The following is a 22000-nucleotide window of genomic DNA, read 5'->3' on the forward strand; positions in this document are numbered from 1 at the left end:
CCTGTAATCCCCTGTAGGGTAGAACTCGGGAGGAGAGAAGGGGAGCTCTATGAGCCATGTGCTTTTTGTCAGGGCTGTTTAAATTTCAAGACTGAATTGATAGAAATACAATATAATTGCATGTAATAATGTGTATTTAGCTGTTTACTTGGAGGTCAGACTTAATTATTCTTGTAATTATTTAAAAAAAAAAAAATAATTGAAATTACTGTTGGTTTAACTTCTTGTAATCATGGGTTATATCATGTTTCTAAGCCTCGCTGCACAACAAAACTCAGACTCATGGTGGAAGGTTCTATGTTCTGAACCAATGGGGTACAATTTTACAGTCATTCTGCGCCTGATCCACCTCTTAGGCACTGCTGATGCTTACATCTCTCCATGAATGAGTGTTTTGCTAGGTCAGCTTTTCTTCTCTTCAACTTCTCTTCAACTTTCTGGTCTCAGGGAACCCCTGCTAAAAATGACTATATCTACAACTCATGATACATTAGTGTGATGATCAGTGGGTAGAATACTCCTTACACTTGAGGTCATTGGGAAGAAATACCCCCTTACAGATAGCTAAAAAGATCAGTGGTGTCACTAGGAACTTATCTGAGAGGCAGAAATTGCTCATTGTATAAGGAACCCCTAGCAACCTCTGGAGGAAATCTAGGGTTCCATGGAACCCTGGTTGAGAAACCCTTCACTAGGAAGTGGTGACACTGCAGGTCCAAAATGAACAATAAATGAAGGCAGAGGCCATTCTACTTCAGCACTGCCTACTCCTAACTAGAAACCATTAGTGAACAGAGGTAAGGTTGGAGTAGCCTGGATGTTTGGTGAATAAGAAGGCCAACAAAAATATTGGCCAGAAAGTTCATCCATCCTTCACCAGGGACACTGAAACCCTAAGGCCCACATACACACTATCAGATTTTCTGCTGATTTTTTCCTTCAGATTTACCAAAACCATATAATATGAGGTCAAACCTTAGGAGTTTAAATTTGTATGCAATCAGGCAGGCCCTTCACTGCATGGTTTTGGTAAATCTGAAGACAAAAATCAGCAGAAAACCTGATAGTGTGTATGGGGCTTTAAACTGTGTATGTGTGATATATATATATATATATATATATATATATATATATATATATATATATATATATATATATATATATAAAGAAAAGTGTATCTAAAGCCAAAACTTTTAGTTTTAGTTTTCGAATATAGTAGGCAAGGGTCAAAACAGAATGAGAAATCCAAAATTTGACTAAGCCCCATCTTTGAATAACATAAAGGTCTCCATGAGTTCCCTAGTAGTAAACAGCACTGCCTACTTTTACTTACATAATATTTGGTAGACTGGAATCCATCAAAGATAAAACAGTTTTAAGACTAAATGGACCAATCTTTGTAAATTAAAATAAAATAAAAACAACACGCAGAGTATTCCCTAAACATAAGATCAAGAGATAATGGACCCAAACACAAGTGGGAATCACTGCATTTTATGGTCATGCGGCATTACCAAATTTTAACAGCAGGGGCAAAGGACCACTGCAACTGCAGATTTCTGTCCAGAGAAAACTTGGGAGTTGCATAAAGTGGGAGCTCCATTACTACACACGATGGTCCAAAACAAACATTAAATGTACAGAGTTGTTGAAAACCCCTTTAAGAAAATTGCAGTTGCTCTCGACAGTTTGTCTTTAGCTGTAAAATGTATCTTTAGCCAAAGAAGTAAAATGTTTTGGACAGAGGAGAGGAGTGTTAACACTCCTATCAGGTTTGTTTTTTGCTGTGCTCAGTCAAGCGATTTCTTATTACTTTATGTCCAGAAGACAAAACAAGAGATAAGTGCAAAAAGCATACCCAGTGGAAAATTTCCCTTCAATGCCAGCTCCATAAATTTTTGATTTCCATCACATTTTTTTTTATCCAATTGACAATGGTCACCAGGACATACAGATAGGGTGAATTTCCACAGCAGTGATATAGCCAGCAATAACTTGATAAAAAAAAAAAAAAGTTTTTGTTAGAGATATGTCTTAAAGGAATCATAGTTTTAGGGTGTTAAAGGATCCTTTCATCACAATTAAAAGGGACCTGCTAGGTGAATGATTGGTTATTTTATATGATAATATTTATGATACATTTATCAACCTTGTAGGCAGGTGCTTTCTACTTTCTCCACTGTGGTTGGCACTCATCTGCAGGGGCATTGCAATTGGAGGGGAAGTCAAGAGTAACAAGGTTCCTCTGTGGTCTCCTGGGTTACTGAGGAAGCTATCCAATCGGATGCTGCCCTGATGTGACTCTGGCAGCCATCTTGGGTCAGGCAGAGTCTATTTAACCCCTTCCCGACCGGCCGCCGCAGTTGTACTGCAGCAGGTTGGCTCTCCTGGGTGAACTGACGTAACTGTACATTGGTTCGCCTTTTGACCACTAGGGGGGGCGTGCGTGCCTGCCACACGACGCCGGAGCCAATGCGTGTGCCCGGAAGTCACAATGACCGCTGGGTATCTGCGATCGCTCCACGCATACATAGAACAGAGATCTGTTAATGTAAACAGACAGATCTCCGTGCTGTCAGGGGTAAGGAGAGCGATCTGTTGTTCTTACCAAGTATGAACAACAACCGGTCTCCTCCCCTCAGTCATTCCCCTCCCCCCACAGTTAGAATCAGTCCCTAGGGAACACAGTTAACCCCTTGTTCGCCCACTAGTGTTAACCCCTTCCATGTCAGTGACATGTACACAGTAAGCAGTGCATTTTTATAGCACTGATCGCTGTACAAATGCCAATGATCCCAAAAATGTGTTAAAAGTGTCCGATCTGTCCGCCATAATGTTGCAGTCCCGATAAACATCCTTGATCACCGCCATTACTAGTAAAAAATAAAAATGCCATAAATCCTTCCCCTGTTTTGTAGATGCTATAACTTTTGTGCAAACCAATCAATATACTCTTGTTTCGATTTTTATTACCAAACATTTGTAGAAGAATACATATCGACCAAAACTTTAAACAAAAGCTGGGGATATTTATTATAGCAAAAAAGTACAAAATATCGTGTTTTTTTCAAAATTGTCACTCTTTTTTTGTTTATAGCACAAAAAATAAAAACCGCAGAGGTGATCAAATACCACCAAAAAAAAGCTCTATTTGTGGAAAAAAAAGGACCTCAATTTTGTTTGGGTACAGTGCCGTACAACTGTGCAATTGTCAGTTAAAGCGACGCAATGCCGTATCGCAAAAAGGGACATGTCACCTGTCTGGTAGGGACAGCAATTAGCAGTAGGGAGAGGTTCCAGACGTGTAGGGAAAGGATAGAGACATGCCTTCCTTCCTCGAGACCTTCCCATCTGGGCACGGACTGGCCAGGCCACATTCCGCCCCTCCAGACAGACGTTGATGGCACATATCAGAGACCTGCTCTGCTACATACTGCTGTTACATTCTGTGATTGTTCGTGATCGAGCACGCTCCCACCGTGATTCCTGTGAAATATTGAACTTTGACATTAATATAAGTTCTGTTCTCTGCAACTGGAATCTGAGTGTTTACTGCTGCCACACCACACTGCACCTCCCCACAACCACCTTATATCCCACTGCATCATACACAGATATATTATTTTTGGTTGTGCAGCATAGTAATGGAGATCTGCTAAATTTTCAGATCCTTAATGAGAATATTTATTAATATACAAAATATCCTATATCAAATAGAATCACTTTAGCCTTCTATTTAGGAGATAATACAATTGCACCAACAAACATTAGCAAAACAGTCTTTTTGTTTTGTGCCGTTTTCAAGTCCAAAATGACAGAGGTACACCACGGAGTGTTCACTCATCCGCTGGTCTGATCAGATAACCATTAAAGATAATATAGACATCAGTATCATCATTGTACAATGCGTTCTCCCGCTCCCGTTTGAACATCCTCACCCAAACCTCATCCTTCTCCTTCAGCTCAAGCATAAGGCTTTGACTTTGCATAATACTCCGGTCACTTGGCTGTGCATATAAAATGGCCATCTCCTGGTCATTCTTCATGATGTGTATATAGGTCTCTTTCAGATTCCAGGTGTGGACATTTAAGTTGAAGTAGTAGATCCCAGAAATGTAGCAGACGAAGGTCCCTGAGAACATGTTGAAGTGTTTGTAAAGATTTACAAACTCTGTGTCGAAGATGACGGCTTGGAAGTAATCAGTGCTGTGCACCGATTTACGACGGGCAACAGAGAAAGCAGAATACTGGACCTTGCAGGAGTTTCCTGGTGGACCTACTTGACCCTTCTGACCCTTCAACCCCAGAAGCCCTTGTGGTCCTCGTTCACCTTCTTTTCCTGAGACTCCTGGAGGACCTTTGTTTCCTACATCACCCTTCTCACCTGTCAAGGTGATGGTACAATAAATCAGTGAGGAACAATTCATTTGGGCAAACATATACAACATAGGTTTGTTTGACATTTTTTAAATTTTATGTAAAGCCCGACTCCAGACACAATGATTTCACCTTCTTTGTAAGTGTTGGTATGCTGTTACTGTGAGATAAAAGCATACCAAAACCATTCATGGTGATTAAATCATTGTTCCAGGGGTTGGGCACAAAAACAATTCATATAGACAAAATATAAAAAAAAAAAATACAAACACACATCTAAAAGAGGTAGTTCTTGGTGCTCCAAAACCAGTATATTTTTTGGGGTGTAGCAATTCTCTCTGGATTCCCTTTTGTATAAAGTCAAGGGATCCTATAACCTAACCCATTCTGTATTAAAGTGAATCTAAACTTAATTTTTTTTTTTTAAATAACAAAAATGTCATACTTACCTGCGCTGACAGGTGTTTTTTTTTACCTTAATGGCATTAAGGTGAAAACACACTTACCTTTACAACCCCTTTAAACTGTTAAAAACGTATTTTAAAGTCTTTATGCTTTCTACTTTAAATTCCCACTCACCCTAGTTTTAGCTCTTAAAATGGTTGTATACCCGCACATGTCTAAAAAAAAAAACCCTGCAAGGCAAAGGCATAATGAGCTAGTATGCAACGCATACTAGCTCATTATGAAATACTTACCTTAGATCAAAGCCCCCATAATGTAGCCCAGTCCACGCCGAAGGATCTGACATCTTGCCCTCTGCGTTTCATCCGGCTTTGGCTCCGGCGCTGTAATTGGCCAGAGCCACAATCACATCACTCTTCCCGGCAAGGTCCGGCAGCATCTTCAGCTGGGCATTCAGAGCGCATTCACCGCTGACGTCAGCAGCTGCATGCAAAAGTTTACAGGTTTAGGAGATATTAATTTTACCTACAGGTAAGCCTAATTATAGGCTTGCCTGTAGGTAAAAATGACAAATTTGGGTATACAACCACTTTAAAGTGAGTCTTGTCCCATTTGTGTAGGTGGGTTCCACTCATTTCACTGATTAACACTTTTCAAATAGACAGAAAGTGTGTAGTGTGTAATTTCCCTCATGCTTTAACACTAAAAGTATCCCTTCTCCTTCACTTAAAGAGGAAGTAAACTTCCATCTTTGAATTGTACCCATAGGTAAGCCTATAGTAAGGCTTACCTATAGGTAGTGTAAATATCTCCTAAACACCGTTTAGAAGATATTTACTGTACATGCAGCCAGTGACAAGACTGGCGCATGCACTCTAAAGGAACAGTCATCCGTGCCATTCCTTCAGACCGGCGGCTTCTGGTGGGCAATTACAGACCTGAAGTCTGCAAACCCAAAGGCAAGATGGGAGAAGATGGAAGCTGTCTCCAGCAATGACATTGCATCGCTGGAAGGCTTAATTTTCAGGTTTCACATAATGTGCTAGTATGGGATGCATACTAGAACATCATGCCTTTGCCTTGCAGGTAAGAAAAAAAAAAAAAAAACGTACAGTGGTTTACAACCACTTTAATCTAAAACTTAAGCAACTAAACCCTTTTCCTGGGCAAAGAAGGTTAGGGTTTTTTTTTTTGTGCAGAGGCTCCTGAATCCTGACGCAAAAGAGGTGAGTATGCAAAGGAGGGGGTGAGTTTATTTAAAGCGGATTTTTTCTTAAGATTACTGGAAGGGTTAGTGTTAGCCCCTGTACACACGGTCGGACATTCCGACAACAAAATGCGTTGGATTTTGTCTGACGGATTTTGTCCGAAACTGGTGTTGCATACACACGGTCGAAACAAAGTTGTCGGAAAATCTGATCGTTCGTAGCCCAGCTCTAAAACGTTGTCGGTCAGATATTCTGAAGGAAACAGTCCAATGGAGCCCACACACTGTCGGATTATCCGACAACATGGTCTGATCTGACATTTTCCGTCGGAATGTCAGACCTTGTGTACAAGGGCTAAAACTTACAGGAGGAGTTAATGTTAGGATTACATTGAATTTTAGTGTTATAGTGTTTGGGTTACAGAGAAGGTTAGTGTTAGCATACAGGGATGGTTAGTATTACTGTATAAGGAATAGTTAGTGTTACAGGGAATGTTAGGGTCAGGGTTACAGGAGGGGCTTTTGTTAGGGTTACAGGGAAGGTTATTATTATGGGCTGATGTTTTGGTCATAGGTTGGTTAGTGTTTCAGGAAGGGTTAGTGTTAGGGTTACTGTGAGAATTAGTGTGAGGGTTACAGAAATGGTTAGTCTAGGCCCTTGTACACACGGTCGGAGATTCCGACAATCAAATCCGTCGGAGTAATTCCGACGGATTAATTCCGGAAGAGGTCCGGAAGTGATGTTGCATACACACGGTTGGACTAAGTTGTCGGAAAATCCGATTGTACATAACGTGATGACGTTATTTCGTTACGACGGGACTGCGTACAGGCTAGTAGCCAATAGCTTTGGTCTAGGAATTTGATCTGAGCATGCGTGGCACTTTGTCCATCGGAGTAGGCTACACATGATCGGAGTATGTCCGATCGGAGCATTTTGTCGGAAAATTTTACCGGCAAGTTGGAAAAGTTGGTCCATCGGATATTGCGACGGAAACAGTCCGATGGAGACCACACACAGTCAAAATATCTGACAAAACGGTCCGATAGGACACATTCCGTCGGAAACTCCGACCGTGTGTACAAGGGCTAAAAGTCGTAGGAAGGATTAATGTGAGTAATTATTGTTAGAGATGTTAGGATTAGTAAAATGATTAGCATTAGTGTTACAGGGATTTGTGTTAGGGTTCCAGAAAGTGTGCTTCTTAATCCTTTGAATTCTCCTTTTACCTGTTGCCTTCCCTAAGCCATGGCATGTTCGTTGGCTACGCTTGCTCTTCCCTGGCCCCCAAATGACTATGTTTCTTGCTTGTGACTATATACTGTGCTGGGTTCTACCTATTCCACCTGACAACTCCAGAGGTGATGAAAAGATGTGCAAAATCCATGCAAGCCCAGTTTACTAGAATTGCATTTCAATGCACCAGGGTCAAACGGGACTGCAGACCCATAATGTCAAATTTTGTCTGCTGTAATTGCACTTTTGTTAAACGCTACTAAAAAAAAGCAACGTTCATGGTGGGCTCAGAGGTTATGGTAACGAAATACTTTGTGGAAGAAAACCCTATCTTGAAGACTAACCCTTTAGGATGCTCATCTCAATACGTGGCTGGACTCTTGGCATAGGGTACATCACATACTCTTTCATCCTGGTTTTCTTAGGAGCATCCGCTGGCTCTTCTGAGCCTCCACAACAGCGAATACAAGACGGGTTCCCGATTTCTTGCCATAAGAAAGTTCTCGGTGCAGCTGCATCAGCTGACATGACAGAGATAAAGACGAAGAGTGTTGGAAAATGCATTACAGTTCCTCTCTGCTTTCCTATAAAAAAGAAAAAGAAAACATAGAAAATTAAAACTAATAATGTAATAACAAGGGAGTAGCAGCAAATTGCTGTTCAGGACAGTACCGGATGAGGGGATTGATAGGGCAACGTAACCTTTCCATGTGCATGGGAAGTTAGCAAAGGACAACATTGTGCTCAGGAATAATGTGGTGTACCAGCTCCCTATGGAAATTCTCCATGTTCCTTGTTTTTAATAAACGATAAAATAACTTGCCCATATAATACAAGAATCTCTCATATTTCTCTGGAGATCTATGACCTCATTAGCAGATGTACTGTATTTCACTTCAATAAGCCAGCTGTTGACAATTACATTACCTATATTATTATTCTCTGGAAGCCCATCCTATTGACACTGTGCTGAGTTATCCTTCTGAAATCTGTTACACTACACAGAGGCTGGAAACATTGTGTAGAACCACAGTAAATTTGTGGGTTTTCTTTCGTTTTTTGTAATTTTAGGGATCTACAGTAGTTATTGTTTTTAGCCAAGATCTACAAAATTTTGACCTGAAACTCACACATTTTCTCTTTTTATTTTTTATTTTTTTACAAAAGTGTGTACATCTTAGGTGAAAGTTGTGTGAATTGTAGGTTGATCAAGTGAGGATGGGTTTATAACCTCAAAGCCCTTGTACACACGGTCGGACATTCCGACAACAAAATCAGTCGGATTTTGTCCAACGGATTTTGTCCGAAACTTGTGTTGCATACACACGGTCGGACAAAGTTGTCGGAGAATCCGATCATACTTAACGTGACGACGTTATTTCGTTACGACTGGACTACGTTCACGTAAGTAGCCAATAGCTTTGGTCTAGGAATTTGATCTGAGCATGCGGGGCACTTTGTCCGATCTAAATTCTCTACACACAATCAGACAAAGTCCGATCGGATCATGTTGTCGGAAAGTTTTATAGCCCAGCTCTAAAACTTTGTCCGTCGGATATTCAGACGGAAACAGTCCGATAGAGCCCACACACAGTCGGATTATCCGACAACACGGTCCGATCGGACATTTTCCGTCGGAATGTCCGACCGTGTGTACAACCGCTTACAGGTTTTTCAGATGACTTACCCTTACTTCCTGTCCCTGTAATTCACCCGGTGCTACCAGGGAAAGGAAAGGGGATGACCACATACAAGAACAAAATCATCTTTTTCATTATTGTAGTGTAAGAACCTCTAGCAGGTTTCTATTATTGTGTCGCCTATAAAGTATTTTTCCCACATTTCCCACCTCAGAAACCAGTAACTAATATTGAGACCTAAACCTCAACTTATACCCTAATCTTCAACCCAACAACGTAAAGTAAACCTTAAGCTGTATGTAAAGCCAAAACTTTTTTTTTTAACCTTTGGATGGAGTAAAACCCCATCTGGTTTTTATTGTTATGCCTGTGTCTCCAGAGCAGAATGTGATGGGATAGTCAAAAGTATTAAACAGGAGCTAAGGGTAAATTTTTCAATAGGTTAACATGTTCTGATGACAGCTGCTTTGTTGGAGGTATATTTTGGCTTTGGCAAGATCTCTGACTGCCTGCTGAGTCTCTGGGACAGGAAATGAAGGGCAATCTCCAAGAGAGAACATGTGACAGTGACCTAAGGATTCTCTATTCTATCCTAAACAACCTAATCATTGGCTTTATTTTCATTTTAGGATTTACATTAATCCTAAACTTCAGACCAACTCCAAACCATAACTATCACAACCTTAACTCTTCCACCAATTCTTACTCCCCAACCTAAACTCTAAAGTCTAACTCAAACCCTATTCCTAAACCTATTGTACTTCTTAAACTGACAGTCACTTAGCCAAAATGACAATTGGTTTGTCAAATCTATCTCATTTTATTTCCTGCGTGCCAACAAACACGCCTTAGGGGTGGTCATCTATCAGACAGGTTAAAGAGACCCTGTCACCAGCTTAAAAAATTGCAGTTAAACGCATGAGGAAAAAACAAGCATTTTATATGTTTACTTTCCTCTCCAAGATTTGCTGTTTTTTGTTTCTATACATGATTTTTGTTCACTTACAATGTGCTTTTGAACTTGTTACCACAGGAGAGTCACTTCCCTACCATAAGCCCCTCTGTCATTCCAGATCCTACCCCTCTTCTGTCCTGGAAGTGTCTAATTACTCTCTGGGCTGACCCAGCTCCTCTCTCTGCCCCTCCCTCCATCTCCCATTAATTTATTTTAGGCACTTTACATTCTATATTCACATCAGTCCCTGCTTTTAAGGAGCTTACACTCTAAGGATCCTAACGCTCTTTAATACACATACTAGGGCCAATTTAGACAGGAGCCAATTTACCTACCAGCATGTCTTTGGCGTGTGGGAGGACACCCACACAGGCACAGGGAGAACATACTCCGGCAGGTAGTGTCGTGGTTGGGATTTGAACCATTGCATCACCAATGCTGTTAGGTGGAAGCCATTGTGCCCCCAATATTTTTTTATGTACATAGCTGAAAGGGAAGAAGTGGAAAGAAGGGAAATACTATAGTGTGTTAATGGGTCTTCTGACATCACCTGAAAGTTGGCAGTACCCAACAGCAGTCTCGGGGCTTTCGGATCTCAACACAAGGGAGGTTTTTACTGGTAAATAACATGGGTAAAATACAATATTATACAAATAATTTTTACCTTTGTTAAAATTTGTGGTCTAGCAACAGGTGGACCTGAACTTAAAAAGTGAAGATTTGCTATATCATAGGGCACATTTTAAAATATGTATTGTGCCTAAGCAGGACCTCAAAAAATCTACCCTTTGTCCTGAATTTTTACTGAAAACTAACAGTGCACTTTCTGTGCCTAGGCCCTACAGTGTCTACAGCCTCCTAGCTGTATGTCTGCAGTGTGAAATCATTTAAAGCAGTGGTCTGAAAACTGTGGCCCGTGGGCCAGATGTGGCCCTTTGCTTGCCTTTATTCTGTCATTGGAGCACCATGCCATCCATTGACAATAATGATGGGGCACTTTTCCTTCCAAAGATACCAATGATGGGGTACCATTCCTCCCATAGACACCAACAAAGGTGCACCATTCCTACTTTAAATACAAACAATGAGGCACCAATTCTTCCACTGATACCAACAATGGGGAACTTTTTCCACTAAAACCAATGAGGGGCACTATAGGCTCTCACTGGCACCACAGCATTTTCTAATCATACTAGCCAAAGTCTTGCCTCTCTAAGGCCTCAAGAACAGTAAACTGGCTCCTTGTTCAGATAGTTTGGAAGCCCCTGATCTAAAGCATTGCCACCTCTAACTGTTAGTCTCAGGAGATTTGGAGTGAGATTTGGCGATATCTTGCTGCTCACTGTTCTCCAAGCTGGAAAGGAAGCTGTACTTGAGTACCTGCAGTGCAAGCATCTCCTTACTTCTGCATTATCCATTTTTCAGATTTGTGATTCTTGTCCAGCACCTATCATTTGCCCCAAGATGAAGGAACTTTGAAGCAACAGTCAGTCTTTATTGCTCTTCCCCACACCTGTACACTGCAACATCGGCAGAAGCACCAAATCACAACTATGTTGGTAATAACAGAGCATATTTCTGCTGCTACATTTCCTCTGACCTCTGACAGGACAAAGCCCTTTTCTAATTGCAGTTGTTTCACCAAGATACATTTTTCAAAGTCCCGCTGTTACAGTTAAAAAATTCCCTTTCATTTCAGAGCACAGTAAATAAAATTTTTCTTCCTTTAAATTTGGTATTTGCCTGAAGCATCCGTCAATCCAGCTAATAAGAGCAGCCTGAGTACGTTCAAACAGCATCCAAACTCTATAGCTGGAGGACATGGTCCACTTAGATCCCATCTGCTATCAGTGAAGTCTTTGAAAATCAGTATTATCCATTCTTGGCGTATTATGCTCGGAGGCAGCAGACACATCACAGATTGGGAGGACTGATTCTTAGGTTTCTCCAGCAGGTGGGCACCTCCTGTTCAAAAGTTAACTTCACAAGAGAAGTTCTTGTTGAGGTGTTCCAAGAAAGAGTTTGGAAAAAAGACTTTGGTTCCTTCTCCGCGTGGTGCACACATGCGGGATGTACGTGAGGGAAATGGATGAAGAGGAAACAGACTGCTTTTCATCGCCATTGCTTTGGTACGCCATCTAAAGAGCCAATGGGCTTTAACGTATATTTGTAGAAGGGTTTCTGCTCTAAGCCCTTGTTCACAGCTGCGTGATTTTTCATATGTCATACTTATTACAACATTGCACAACAAGAGGAATCCCAACTTTTCCTATGGTGCCTGTTCAAATCTATGTGATTTGTAGAAGTTTCTGTTATCTCTGAGCCAGCATTTCAGTCCAGGCCTATACTGTGACCCTGTATGATGCCCAAACATCCTTCTGGAGAGAAAAGCAGATCAAGGCATTTGGGGGAGGGAGGGGGTACTGCAAGGGTAGGCAACTTTTGAGAGGTGGAGATCTACCTGAACAACATGAATGAGATCAAAGATCACCGGGGTTCCACGCCCTTTTTTTCAAAAAGAAATCACCTAACAAGGCCTAACTAAATAATACGGAAGAATTAGTGGACAGCGTTAGTCAGTAGAGCAGTCAACAGTGTCATTAGGGCTGTAGATGGTGTCAGTAGGACCATGGATGGTGTCAGTGGACTTTGTCAGAAGGGCAGTGCATTTTGTCAGTAGGGCAGAGGACTATGTCTGTAGGGCAATGGGTGGTGTCAGTAGGGCAGTGGATGATATCAGTGGGTGGTATCAGTAGGTCAGTGGGTGGTGTCAGTAGAGCAATGGACAGTGTCAGTAGGTCAGTGGACTTTGTGATTAGGGTAGAGGACAGTATGAGTAGAGCAATGGATGCTGTCAGTAGGGCAGTGGATAGTGCCATTTGTTTTTATACTTTTCTATTTCTTTACAGTTTTTTTAGCAGACCTGTGGGGGGCTTTGGGGAATCAAAAGGGTTCTCTAAACAGGTACCTCTCTTTCTACTTTGAGACAAAGAAAGGTGATTGAGGACACAGTACTCAGTCTGAATCTCTGCAGCCTCAGCTGCACACACAGAATGAACAGTATGGGCTCTGCACAGCCTCTCTGTTCATTCACAAACTGAAGCATTGTAAGCACAAATTACTATGCTTCTGTTATGAATGAACACAGTGAGAGATCAGTACCGATGTAATTTACCAGTTAGTTCCCCCACTCTCCATCCTGAAGATTACCAGCCAGCAAGAGAAGAGAGGAAGGGAAGTCAGAATCACTGCAAGGGGGGAACCAGGGGAGCATACACGGAGCCGAAAGAAGGGGAACCTGGACAGGAGCAGGGGCAGAATTTACTAGAACCGCTCCCTTTTATTTTTCTCCTGTGGAAGCTGAATGCTGGCAGGAGTCAGAGGAGGAGAAGCCAGCTTTTAGCTGCTGAAGGAGCAAAATATAGGGATCAATTTCAGTAAATGCCGCTATACAGGTTTCAGGGGTCAGCATGGAAGGGATGTGACCTACCCGTCACCTGCCCGTGATCGACAGGTGGATCACGGTCAAATGAAAATCAAAATCAAAGTGTGAATGGTCACTACTAGGACATCAGTTGCTCTTAAAGAGGAGCTCCAGCCCCCTCCAAAAAAATGTAAAGTCTGCAGCTACAAATACTGCAGCTGCTGACTTTTAATATTAGGACACCTACCTGCCCAGGGGTCCCACGATGTTGCCATCCCAGCCAATTTTTCAATTAGCTCTTGGGTGTTTTGCTGCTGTGAAGTCTTGTGGCTTCACAGCCGGTTCCCTACTGCACATGGTTGAAGAGCGCTGCGCTTTGTGAATGGCCCGGCGGCGGGGAAAGGAGGAGGGGGGCTGAACTTCCAGGGGAACTTGCTACGGTGAGGTCCCCCGGTAGTGGTGACGGGGACCTGTCCAAAACAGTTACCCGTTCCCCCCTCTCCCTGGAAAGGTGTCAAATGTGGCTGTGGTGGGGAGGAGGATGCAAACAAGCGGAGCTTCCCATTGGGGTGGAGCCCTGTTTTAAATCAGCCCTGGCTTAAGTCTTATGTATTTGAGAAGCAAGCCAGGCAGACCAATAAGAATAATGTATTCTGTTCAGGGTGTGCTACTGATGTGTTTAATAGGAGTATGAAGGGTTTGCGGTGTGTCTGCGATGGTCTCGGTATGGATATAATACATTTTTGACGACTTTATAATACATGTGTGATGAGTTTGATCAACACTTGTTAGAAGAAAAAAAAAATGTTTATTTGATCCTTACAAGGTCATTGTGTTGTACACATCTCAAACTCATGTCAGACACATTGTTAATGCATTTCCATTTACAAAAATAAAAGCAGATGGAGCGTGATCAAGGGCTTGTGTGCATGGAATTTGGAAATGCCTTTGAGATGTCTTTGCCTTGTGCTTACATATGTTTGTCATCCATCCACATTGCCTTAACCTGGGGGGGGGGGGGGGGGAGCACAAATCTAGCACTGGACTTTGTTCTCTTTAGCCCCGTACACACGATCGGACTATCCGACGGGAAATGTTCGATGTCAGGCTGTTGTCGGTAAATCTGACTGTGTGTTCTAAAATTTTCCGCGGACAAATGTCTGTTGTTGGATTTTCCAATCATGTGTACACAAGTCCATCAGACAAAAGTCCAAACTACAAACATGCATGCTCGGAAGCAGACGCGGTCGGTGTTGTAAAATAGCGTTTGTAATGGAGAATTAACATTTGTGACATGGCAAATTATGAAATCTCCAAATGCAGCCCACTATTCTCTTCTTCTTTAATGGGATAATAATGAAGCTGCTTTGCTGGTGATACTGATGGAGTTATTGCAAACAAATTTCCAAAGGCTTTTTTTTCTAGTTATATGAAGAATAATATTATTATATTTTTTTGTTTTTTTCTTTATTTGGGCAAGTTACCACAACACCATTATCCTGTAGTTTTTAAGATCAAAGATACAACTATGTTGGTGTCCCTTGTCAATTTTACATTGTACTTTTTTAAATATAACTGCTACTCCCAAACTGTCATTTGAAGTAAAACACATAGCCAAGTATTATTCTACACAATTTTTTTATTGTGCATCAAAAAAAGAAAACAAATAAAATTAGACATGCTATCTGCCAATAGAATTTAACCAAAAAGTGCATTCTATGCATCCAAAAATATAGAAAATATACCAAATCAAATCATTATTATTCAACCAAAAAATGAATGTGAAAGTAATAACTCCAAGGCCAATAATAAATAACAACATGTTATCTTATTCCGCAACATGTCTGGTTGACGAATGGCCGTTCAGAAACAAACTGAAAAGCGTATAATGAAAAACGTGAAAAGAAAATCGCGAATCCACACTCACCAAACTTCTACTAACACGAAATTAGCAGAAGGAGCCCAAAAGGTGGCGCTAAAGAGCTGAAAAACCATGTAGTACGTCACTACATTCGTAATTGTTGGCCAACAATTGTGTGGCCGTGTGTATGCAAGACAAGTTTGGGCCAACGCCATTCGGAACAAAATTCCACGATTTTGTTGGCCAACAATCTGATCGTGTGTACGAGGCATAACACTTTCAGGTATGTATTACCTCTCTCAGAGATCATAGTACTCCCCCTGACTAGTCCATCATCTGCTTTCCTCTGCAGAAGGACAAAGCCAACTTTGCTCAGGCATCATCCATGGTCACCATCTTATTTCTGGACTGGGATGTTGGATCGGAGATAACACAATCATGTAATCCTGGTGCCTGTTCACTTCTTGGTTGTGTTTTGTGTGTTGAGTCTTGGTTGATGACATACATCAGCCCCTGCTAAACTATATCACTGTGTGACTTAAAGTGGACCTTTACCCCCCCCTCAAAAGCACAACTGTCCATGCTAAATGCAACATCATCAAAGGCATATGTACATTAAGGGCTCTTTAACACTTTCAGCTATACTGCTGCCCCTCTGAACAGCGATCAGTGATGGATGAATTTTCAGAGGGCGCTTGACAGGGATTGAGGAGGCGATATGTCACCTCCTTACTGACAGCTTTAAACCTAAAAATATTAACCCACTGCACCATAACATGAATAAGAGGATGGTGCTCTAGCTGACCAGCCACTGTGACACTGAGATATGGAGCGGCCTCAGCCTGTCTCCACTAATGAACTGGTCGATGCCACCAAATATTCAGTCCGTGTGTATCAGCCGACTGATGACATCATCTCTTTTTGCAATGATAAAAGTTTAAGCTTTTTTTTTTGTAACCACTTGCCGACTACACTATAGCTGTTAGCCCTTGTACACACGGTCGGACATTCCAACAACAAAATCCATCGGATTTTGTCCGAAACTGGTGTTGCATACCCACGGTCGGACAAAGTTGTCGGAAAATCCAATTGTTCGTAACGTGATGACGTTATTTCGTTACGACGGGACTACATTCAGGCTAGTAGCCAATAGCTTTGGTCTCGTAATTTGCTCTGAGCATGCGTGGCACTTTGTCCGATCGGAATTCTCTACAAACGATTGGACAAAGTCCGGTCGGATCATGTTGTCTGAAAATTTTTATAGCCCAGCTCTAAAACTTTGTCTGTCAAATATTCCGACGGAAACAGTCCGACGGGGCCCACACACGGTCGGATTATCCGACAACACGGTCCAATCGGACATTTTCCGTCAGAATGTCTGACCATGTGTACAAGGGCAAAGACAGCTACAGTGTGGTCATCCAGTTCTGGGAGGGCATCAATAAACATCCTCCCAGAACTCTGCCCCCTACACGACTTACCCCACAGATAGGGGTAAGGCGGCCCTTTACCATATGAGCTTCTGTGTCCAATCACAGCTGATCACATGTGAACAAACTTGACAGTAATCGGCAGTCCTTTCCTCACACGCTGTTTCTGTGGGTGGAAAGGAGAGCCGTTACCGGCAAGCCTGTCAGTACATCGTTTACACTGATAATCAGGGCACTAATCATCAGTGCAGCCCCATCAGTGCCAATTAGTACGCATCAATGCCGCATATAAGTGATCATCAGTGCAGCCCCATCAGTGCCAATTAGAATGCATCAATGCCGCATATAAGTGATCATCAGTGCTGCCTATTAGTGGCTCCTCATCATGTAGACGTGCACTGGCAACAAATTTTTTTTTCGTTTTCGTATTATTCATTTGTTTTTTTTATTCCTTATGATCAGCATTCGTTATTTCGATAATTCGTAACTTTGGATGCATTCGTATTTGTTACGTTCCATCCGTTTAAATGCAGTATTCGTTATTTCGGAAAATTCAGAACTTCGGATAAATTCTTATTCGTTACGTTCACTAGCAGTTAGCCAAATTTGAAAGAAATTTCTAATACCTATAATTGAATAGTTTATAACTATTATTATAGTTTTTATTATTATTATTTATGATTAATAAATAATAATATTTTTTAAAAAAAATATAGTAATGGTTTAATAATTAAATTATAATAGAAAATATGAAAAACTAAATTATCTGTTTTTTGTTCTTTCTGATTTTTGTTCTTTCTGATTGTCGAATTTTCATTCTTTCCAATTTTTGTTATTTTAGAAAAATTTGTTTTCTACAAAATGCATCAAACCAAAAATCTGAGTGAACGAATATGCAGAATTTTGACGAAGAACAAATTCGGACCGAAACAAATTGCACATGTCTACTCATCAGTGCTGCCTATCAGTGCCCATCAGTTCCGCCTATCAGTGCCGCTTCTCAGTACCCATTAGTGCCAGCTCATCAGTGCCCATCAGTGCAGCCTCACCAGTGCCACCTCATCAGTGCAGTCTCATCAGTGCCACCTCATCAGTGCAGCCTCGTCAGTGCCGCCTCATCAGTGCAGCTTCATCAGCGCACATCAGTGAATGAGAAAAGTTACTTATGTGCAAAATTTTATAACAAAATCTTTTTCTTCTCAAACTTGTTGGTCTTTTTTTGTTTGTTTAGCAAAAAAATAAACCCCAAGTGGTGATTAAATACCACCTGAAGAATAATCCATCTGTTTTTTAACCACTAGAGATCCGCGCTATAGACAAATGATGGCTACAGCATGGACCTGCATTGCCGGGACGAGTCTATGAGACTCGCTGGATCACAGTTCGGAGTAATGGGTCAATTCCGACCCCTTACCACATGATCAGCTGTCAGCCAATGAAAGCTGATCATGTGATGTCGACAGAGCCGAGGAGGAAAAAAAAAAAGCCGATCACCGGCGCCAGTGAGTGGGACATCAGTCCCGATCACTGCAATATGCCCCAGCTCCTCAGTGCCCACCTGTGCCCCCTACAAGTGCTGCCTACCAGTGCCCACCAGCGCCACCTGTCAGTGCCCACAGTGCCACCTGTCAGTGCCCACAGTGCCATCTGTCAGTGTCCACAATCAGTGCCTGAACAGTGATGCACATCAGTGCCACCTATCAGTGCCCATCAGTGTCACCTACCAGTGCCCATCGGTGCCAGCTATCAGTGCCACCTTTCAGTGCCCATCAGTGCCACCTATCAGTGCCATCTATCAGTGCCCATCAGTGCCATCTATCAGTGGTACCTATCGGTGCCCATCTGCACCACCCATCCATGCCACCCACTTGTGCCACCCATCAGGGCCCATCAATGTCATCTTATCAGTGGCCATCAGTGCCGCCTTATCTGTGCCCATCAGTACCACCTTAACTGTGCCTATTAGTGCCCATCAGTGCAGCCTATCAGTGCCCACCAGTGCCAATTTATCAGCGCATATCAATGAAGCAGAAAAATTGTCTGTTTGCAAATTTTATAACAAACTATTAAACATGATTTTTTTTCCCCAAATTTTCAACTTTTTTTGTTTGTTTAGCAAAAAATAAAAACCACAGCTGTGATTAAATACCACAAAAAGAAAGCTCTATTTGTGGGAAAAAAATTATAAAAATTTAATTTGGATACAGTGTTGTATGTCCGTGCAATTGTCATTCAAAGTGCGAAAAAAACTGAAAACTGAAAATTGGTCTGGGCAGGAGGGGGGTTTAAGTGCCCAGTAAGCAAGTGGTTAAAAAAATTATAAACATTTTGTTTGGCTACAGTGTTACATGACTAAGTAATTGTCATTCAAAGTGTGACAGCTCTGAAAGCTTAAAATTGGTCTAGGCAGAAAGGAGGTAAACTGCCCGGTAGGCAAGTGTTTGATACTGTCACTGCATATTGTATTCCTGCAGGCTTATACAGTTACAGAAAGCTCCACTTTAACTAATATTAAAGGCATGTGGGTATGTGGGTCATACATGGTGACTGATGTACATATCAAAAACGTTGGATTTTTGATCCTGTGTGTGGTCTCTCCTCCTTTGGATGTCACAGCTACTTAGTTCTACACCAGAGGGGTGCCAATAAAGGAATGGAATCTGTCCGAGCTTTGCTATATGTACTCTGTACTGTTGATTAGCATGATGTCATAGTGAGGATATGAGCATATAGGTAATTTACAGAACGAACCACTTTACAAGGAAAGAGCATAAAAAGCAGTATGGGCCCTTTAACAGCCCATCATTTCAAAATAGAAATGAATTTTTGGGTAAATGGAAACTGTGGTTATCAGAGTTCCTCTTAAATACCCCGGTAATCCTCTCCAGGAATGCTAACCACACTTATTGCTTCATCCCTTCATTAAGAGGTGACAATGGGCAGTAGAATTTTCCTGATATTTCCCAGAACTTCCTGTGTCTCTGACCTTGAGAACGACTAGACAAATCATACTAGATTACAGCTGGGAGTGCAGTGCAATGGAATGCGGCTCGGTAGGAATGTTGACCCTCCATTGTATCAAAATATTGAGAAAAATCAAAATGCTAGAAAAAGTATAATACAAATACTAATACTAATATAGAAATAGGAAAACTGTGCATGGTTAAAGATTTTTTTTTTAAAGCTTTCATCTTCAGTCTGTTGGGGGGGGGGGGGGTGATTTATTAGGCTGGTGTAGATGTGGGGGGTGGGTTGTCCGCCGGATAGTCCGATCGTGTGTACGCGGCATCAGAGTCCTCTCATCATCTGCATTCAACTGTATCTGAGTTCCAGAGTGGTGAGAGGCCATAGCCCTTCTTATTGTTAACCACTTCAGCCCCGGACGGATTTACCCCCTTCCCGACCAGAGCACTGTTTGCGATACAGCACTGCGTCACTTTAACTGATTTAATTGCGTTGTGTGACATTGCACCCAAACAAAATTGACGTCCATTTTCCCCCACAAATAGAGCTTTCTTTTGGTGGTATTTGATTACCTCTGCAGTTTTTATTTTTTGCGCTATAAACAAAAAAATGCGCCAATTTTGAAAAAAGCTATATTTTTTACTTTTTACTATAATAAATATCCCCAAAAAATATATAAAAAACATTTTTTTCTCAGTTTTGGGTGATATGTATTTTTGCGCAAAGTTATAGAGTCTACAAATGGCGGATAGACTTATGGAATATTTATTATAAATTGTTTTTTTTTATTAGTAATGGTGGTGATCTGAGATTTTTATTGTGACTGCGACATTATGGCAGAAGCATCAGACACTTTTGGGATCATTGTCATTTATACAGCGATCAGTGCTATAAAAATGCACTGATTACTGTGTAAATTACACATTCTAACTGTGGGGGGTGGTTGTTTCACTAGAACATGACAGAGATCACTGCTCCCATTGCCAGGGAGCAGTAGATCTCTGTCATGTTGCTAGACAGAACAGGGAAATTACATTTACATAGGCATCTCCCCGCTCTGCCGCTCCGTGACACGATCACGGGCCCCCGGCGGACATCAAGTCCGCGGGAAGCACGGGCACGGTCACAGAGTACCGTATATACTCGAGTATAAGCCGAGATTTTCAGCCTCTTTTTTGAGGCTGAAAGTGCCCCCTCGGCTTATACTCGAGTCACCGCTGTCTGACTGCTCGATCAGCGTATCGAGCAGACAGACGGCGGACATTAAAATTCAAAAGCCGCGCCTCCTTCTCCGCCTCCGCCTGTGATAGGCGGAACACTGAATTTCCCAGCAGTCAGTGTTCCGCCTATCACGGACATCCGTTCATTCTCATACTACGGACGAGTATGAGAGGATGTCCGTGATAGGCGGAACACAGGCTGCTGGGAAATTGAGTGTTCCGCCTATCACAGGCGGAGGCGGAGAAGGAGGCGCGGCTTTTGAATTGTAGAATGGCCGCCGAGAAGAGCGGCGATCCTGGAGCGGCGATCCATCGGCACGACACGGGACGGAGGAGGCACGGGACGGAGGAGGCACGGGACAGAGGAGGCACGGGACAGAGGAGGCACGGGACAGAGGAGGCACGGGACAGAGGAGGCTCGGGACGACGGCGGCTCGGGACGGAGGCTTGGGACACAGGTAGGCTGGACACACACACAAGGCTGCACGGACGCACACACACACACACACACACACACACACACACACACACACACACACACACACACACACACACACACACATGGATGGATGGATGGATACACACACACACACACACACACACACACACACACAGGGATGGATGGATGGATGGATGGATACACACACACACACACACACAGGGATGGATGGATGGATGAATACACACACACACACACACACACACACAGGGATGGATGGATGGATGGATACACACACAGGGATGGATGGACGGACACACACACAGGGATGGATGGATGGATGGACACACACACAGGGATGGATGGACGGACACACACACAGGGATGGACGGACACACAGGGATGGACAGCCATGTCTCACCCTCGGCTTATACACGAGTCAATAAGTTTTCCAGTTTTTTGGGGGTAAATTGGGGGCCTCGGCTTATATTCGGGTCGGCCTATACTCGAGTATATACGGTATGTGGCGGGCATGCACGCGCCCACAATGCCGCAATTTAAAGGGGACTTACCTGTACACCCATTTGCCCAGCTGTGCCATTGTGCCGACATATATCATAGTGCGCTGGTCGACAAGGGGTTAAAGACACTGCTTTCAGACATCATTCACACAGTTCAGCTGATGGTACTTGTAGTTCCACTGAAGTTAGATCTTATGTTATAATGAACACTGAAAGTAGACATCTATGCCCAGTTCACATAATTGGTTCTAGTAGCTATACTGAAAACACCATTGGGATTATACCAAAGGTAGTTACAATATAACAAGGATAACCTGCAG

The 22000-nt window shown here is 42.4% G+C and overlaps 1 protein-coding gene across 1 annotated transcript in view; it reads right to left on the reverse strand.

The window, feature by feature from the left end:
* Positions 1 to 3660: 3660 nt before the first annotated feature.
* The window catches only part of C1QTNF8 (C1q and TNF related 8), a 60374-nt gene continuing 42034 nt past the window's right edge, over positions 3661 to 22000 (reverse strand). The window contains exons 4-5 of the mRNA XM_077449409.1: positions 7571 to 7810; positions 3661 to 4384 (exon numbers count right to left, since the gene is read on the reverse strand). Of these exons, the coding sequence (XP_077305535.1) occupies positions 3837 to 4384; positions 7571 to 7790 (768 nt within the window). The 5' untranslated portion in view covers positions 7791 to 7810 and the 3' untranslated portion in view covers positions 3661 to 3836. The remainder of the gene's footprint in view (positions 4385 to 7570; positions 7811 to 22000) is intronic.

This window comes from Lithobates pipiens, unplaced genomic scaffold (genome assembly GCF_037356315.1).
Source record: "Lithobates pipiens isolate NorthernLeopardFrog02 unplaced genomic scaffold, aLitPip1_a1.2 Scaffold_22, whole genome shotgun sequence".
Classification (NCBI taxonomy): Eukaryota; Metazoa; Chordata; class Amphibia; order Anura; family Ranidae; genus Lithobates; species Lithobates pipiens.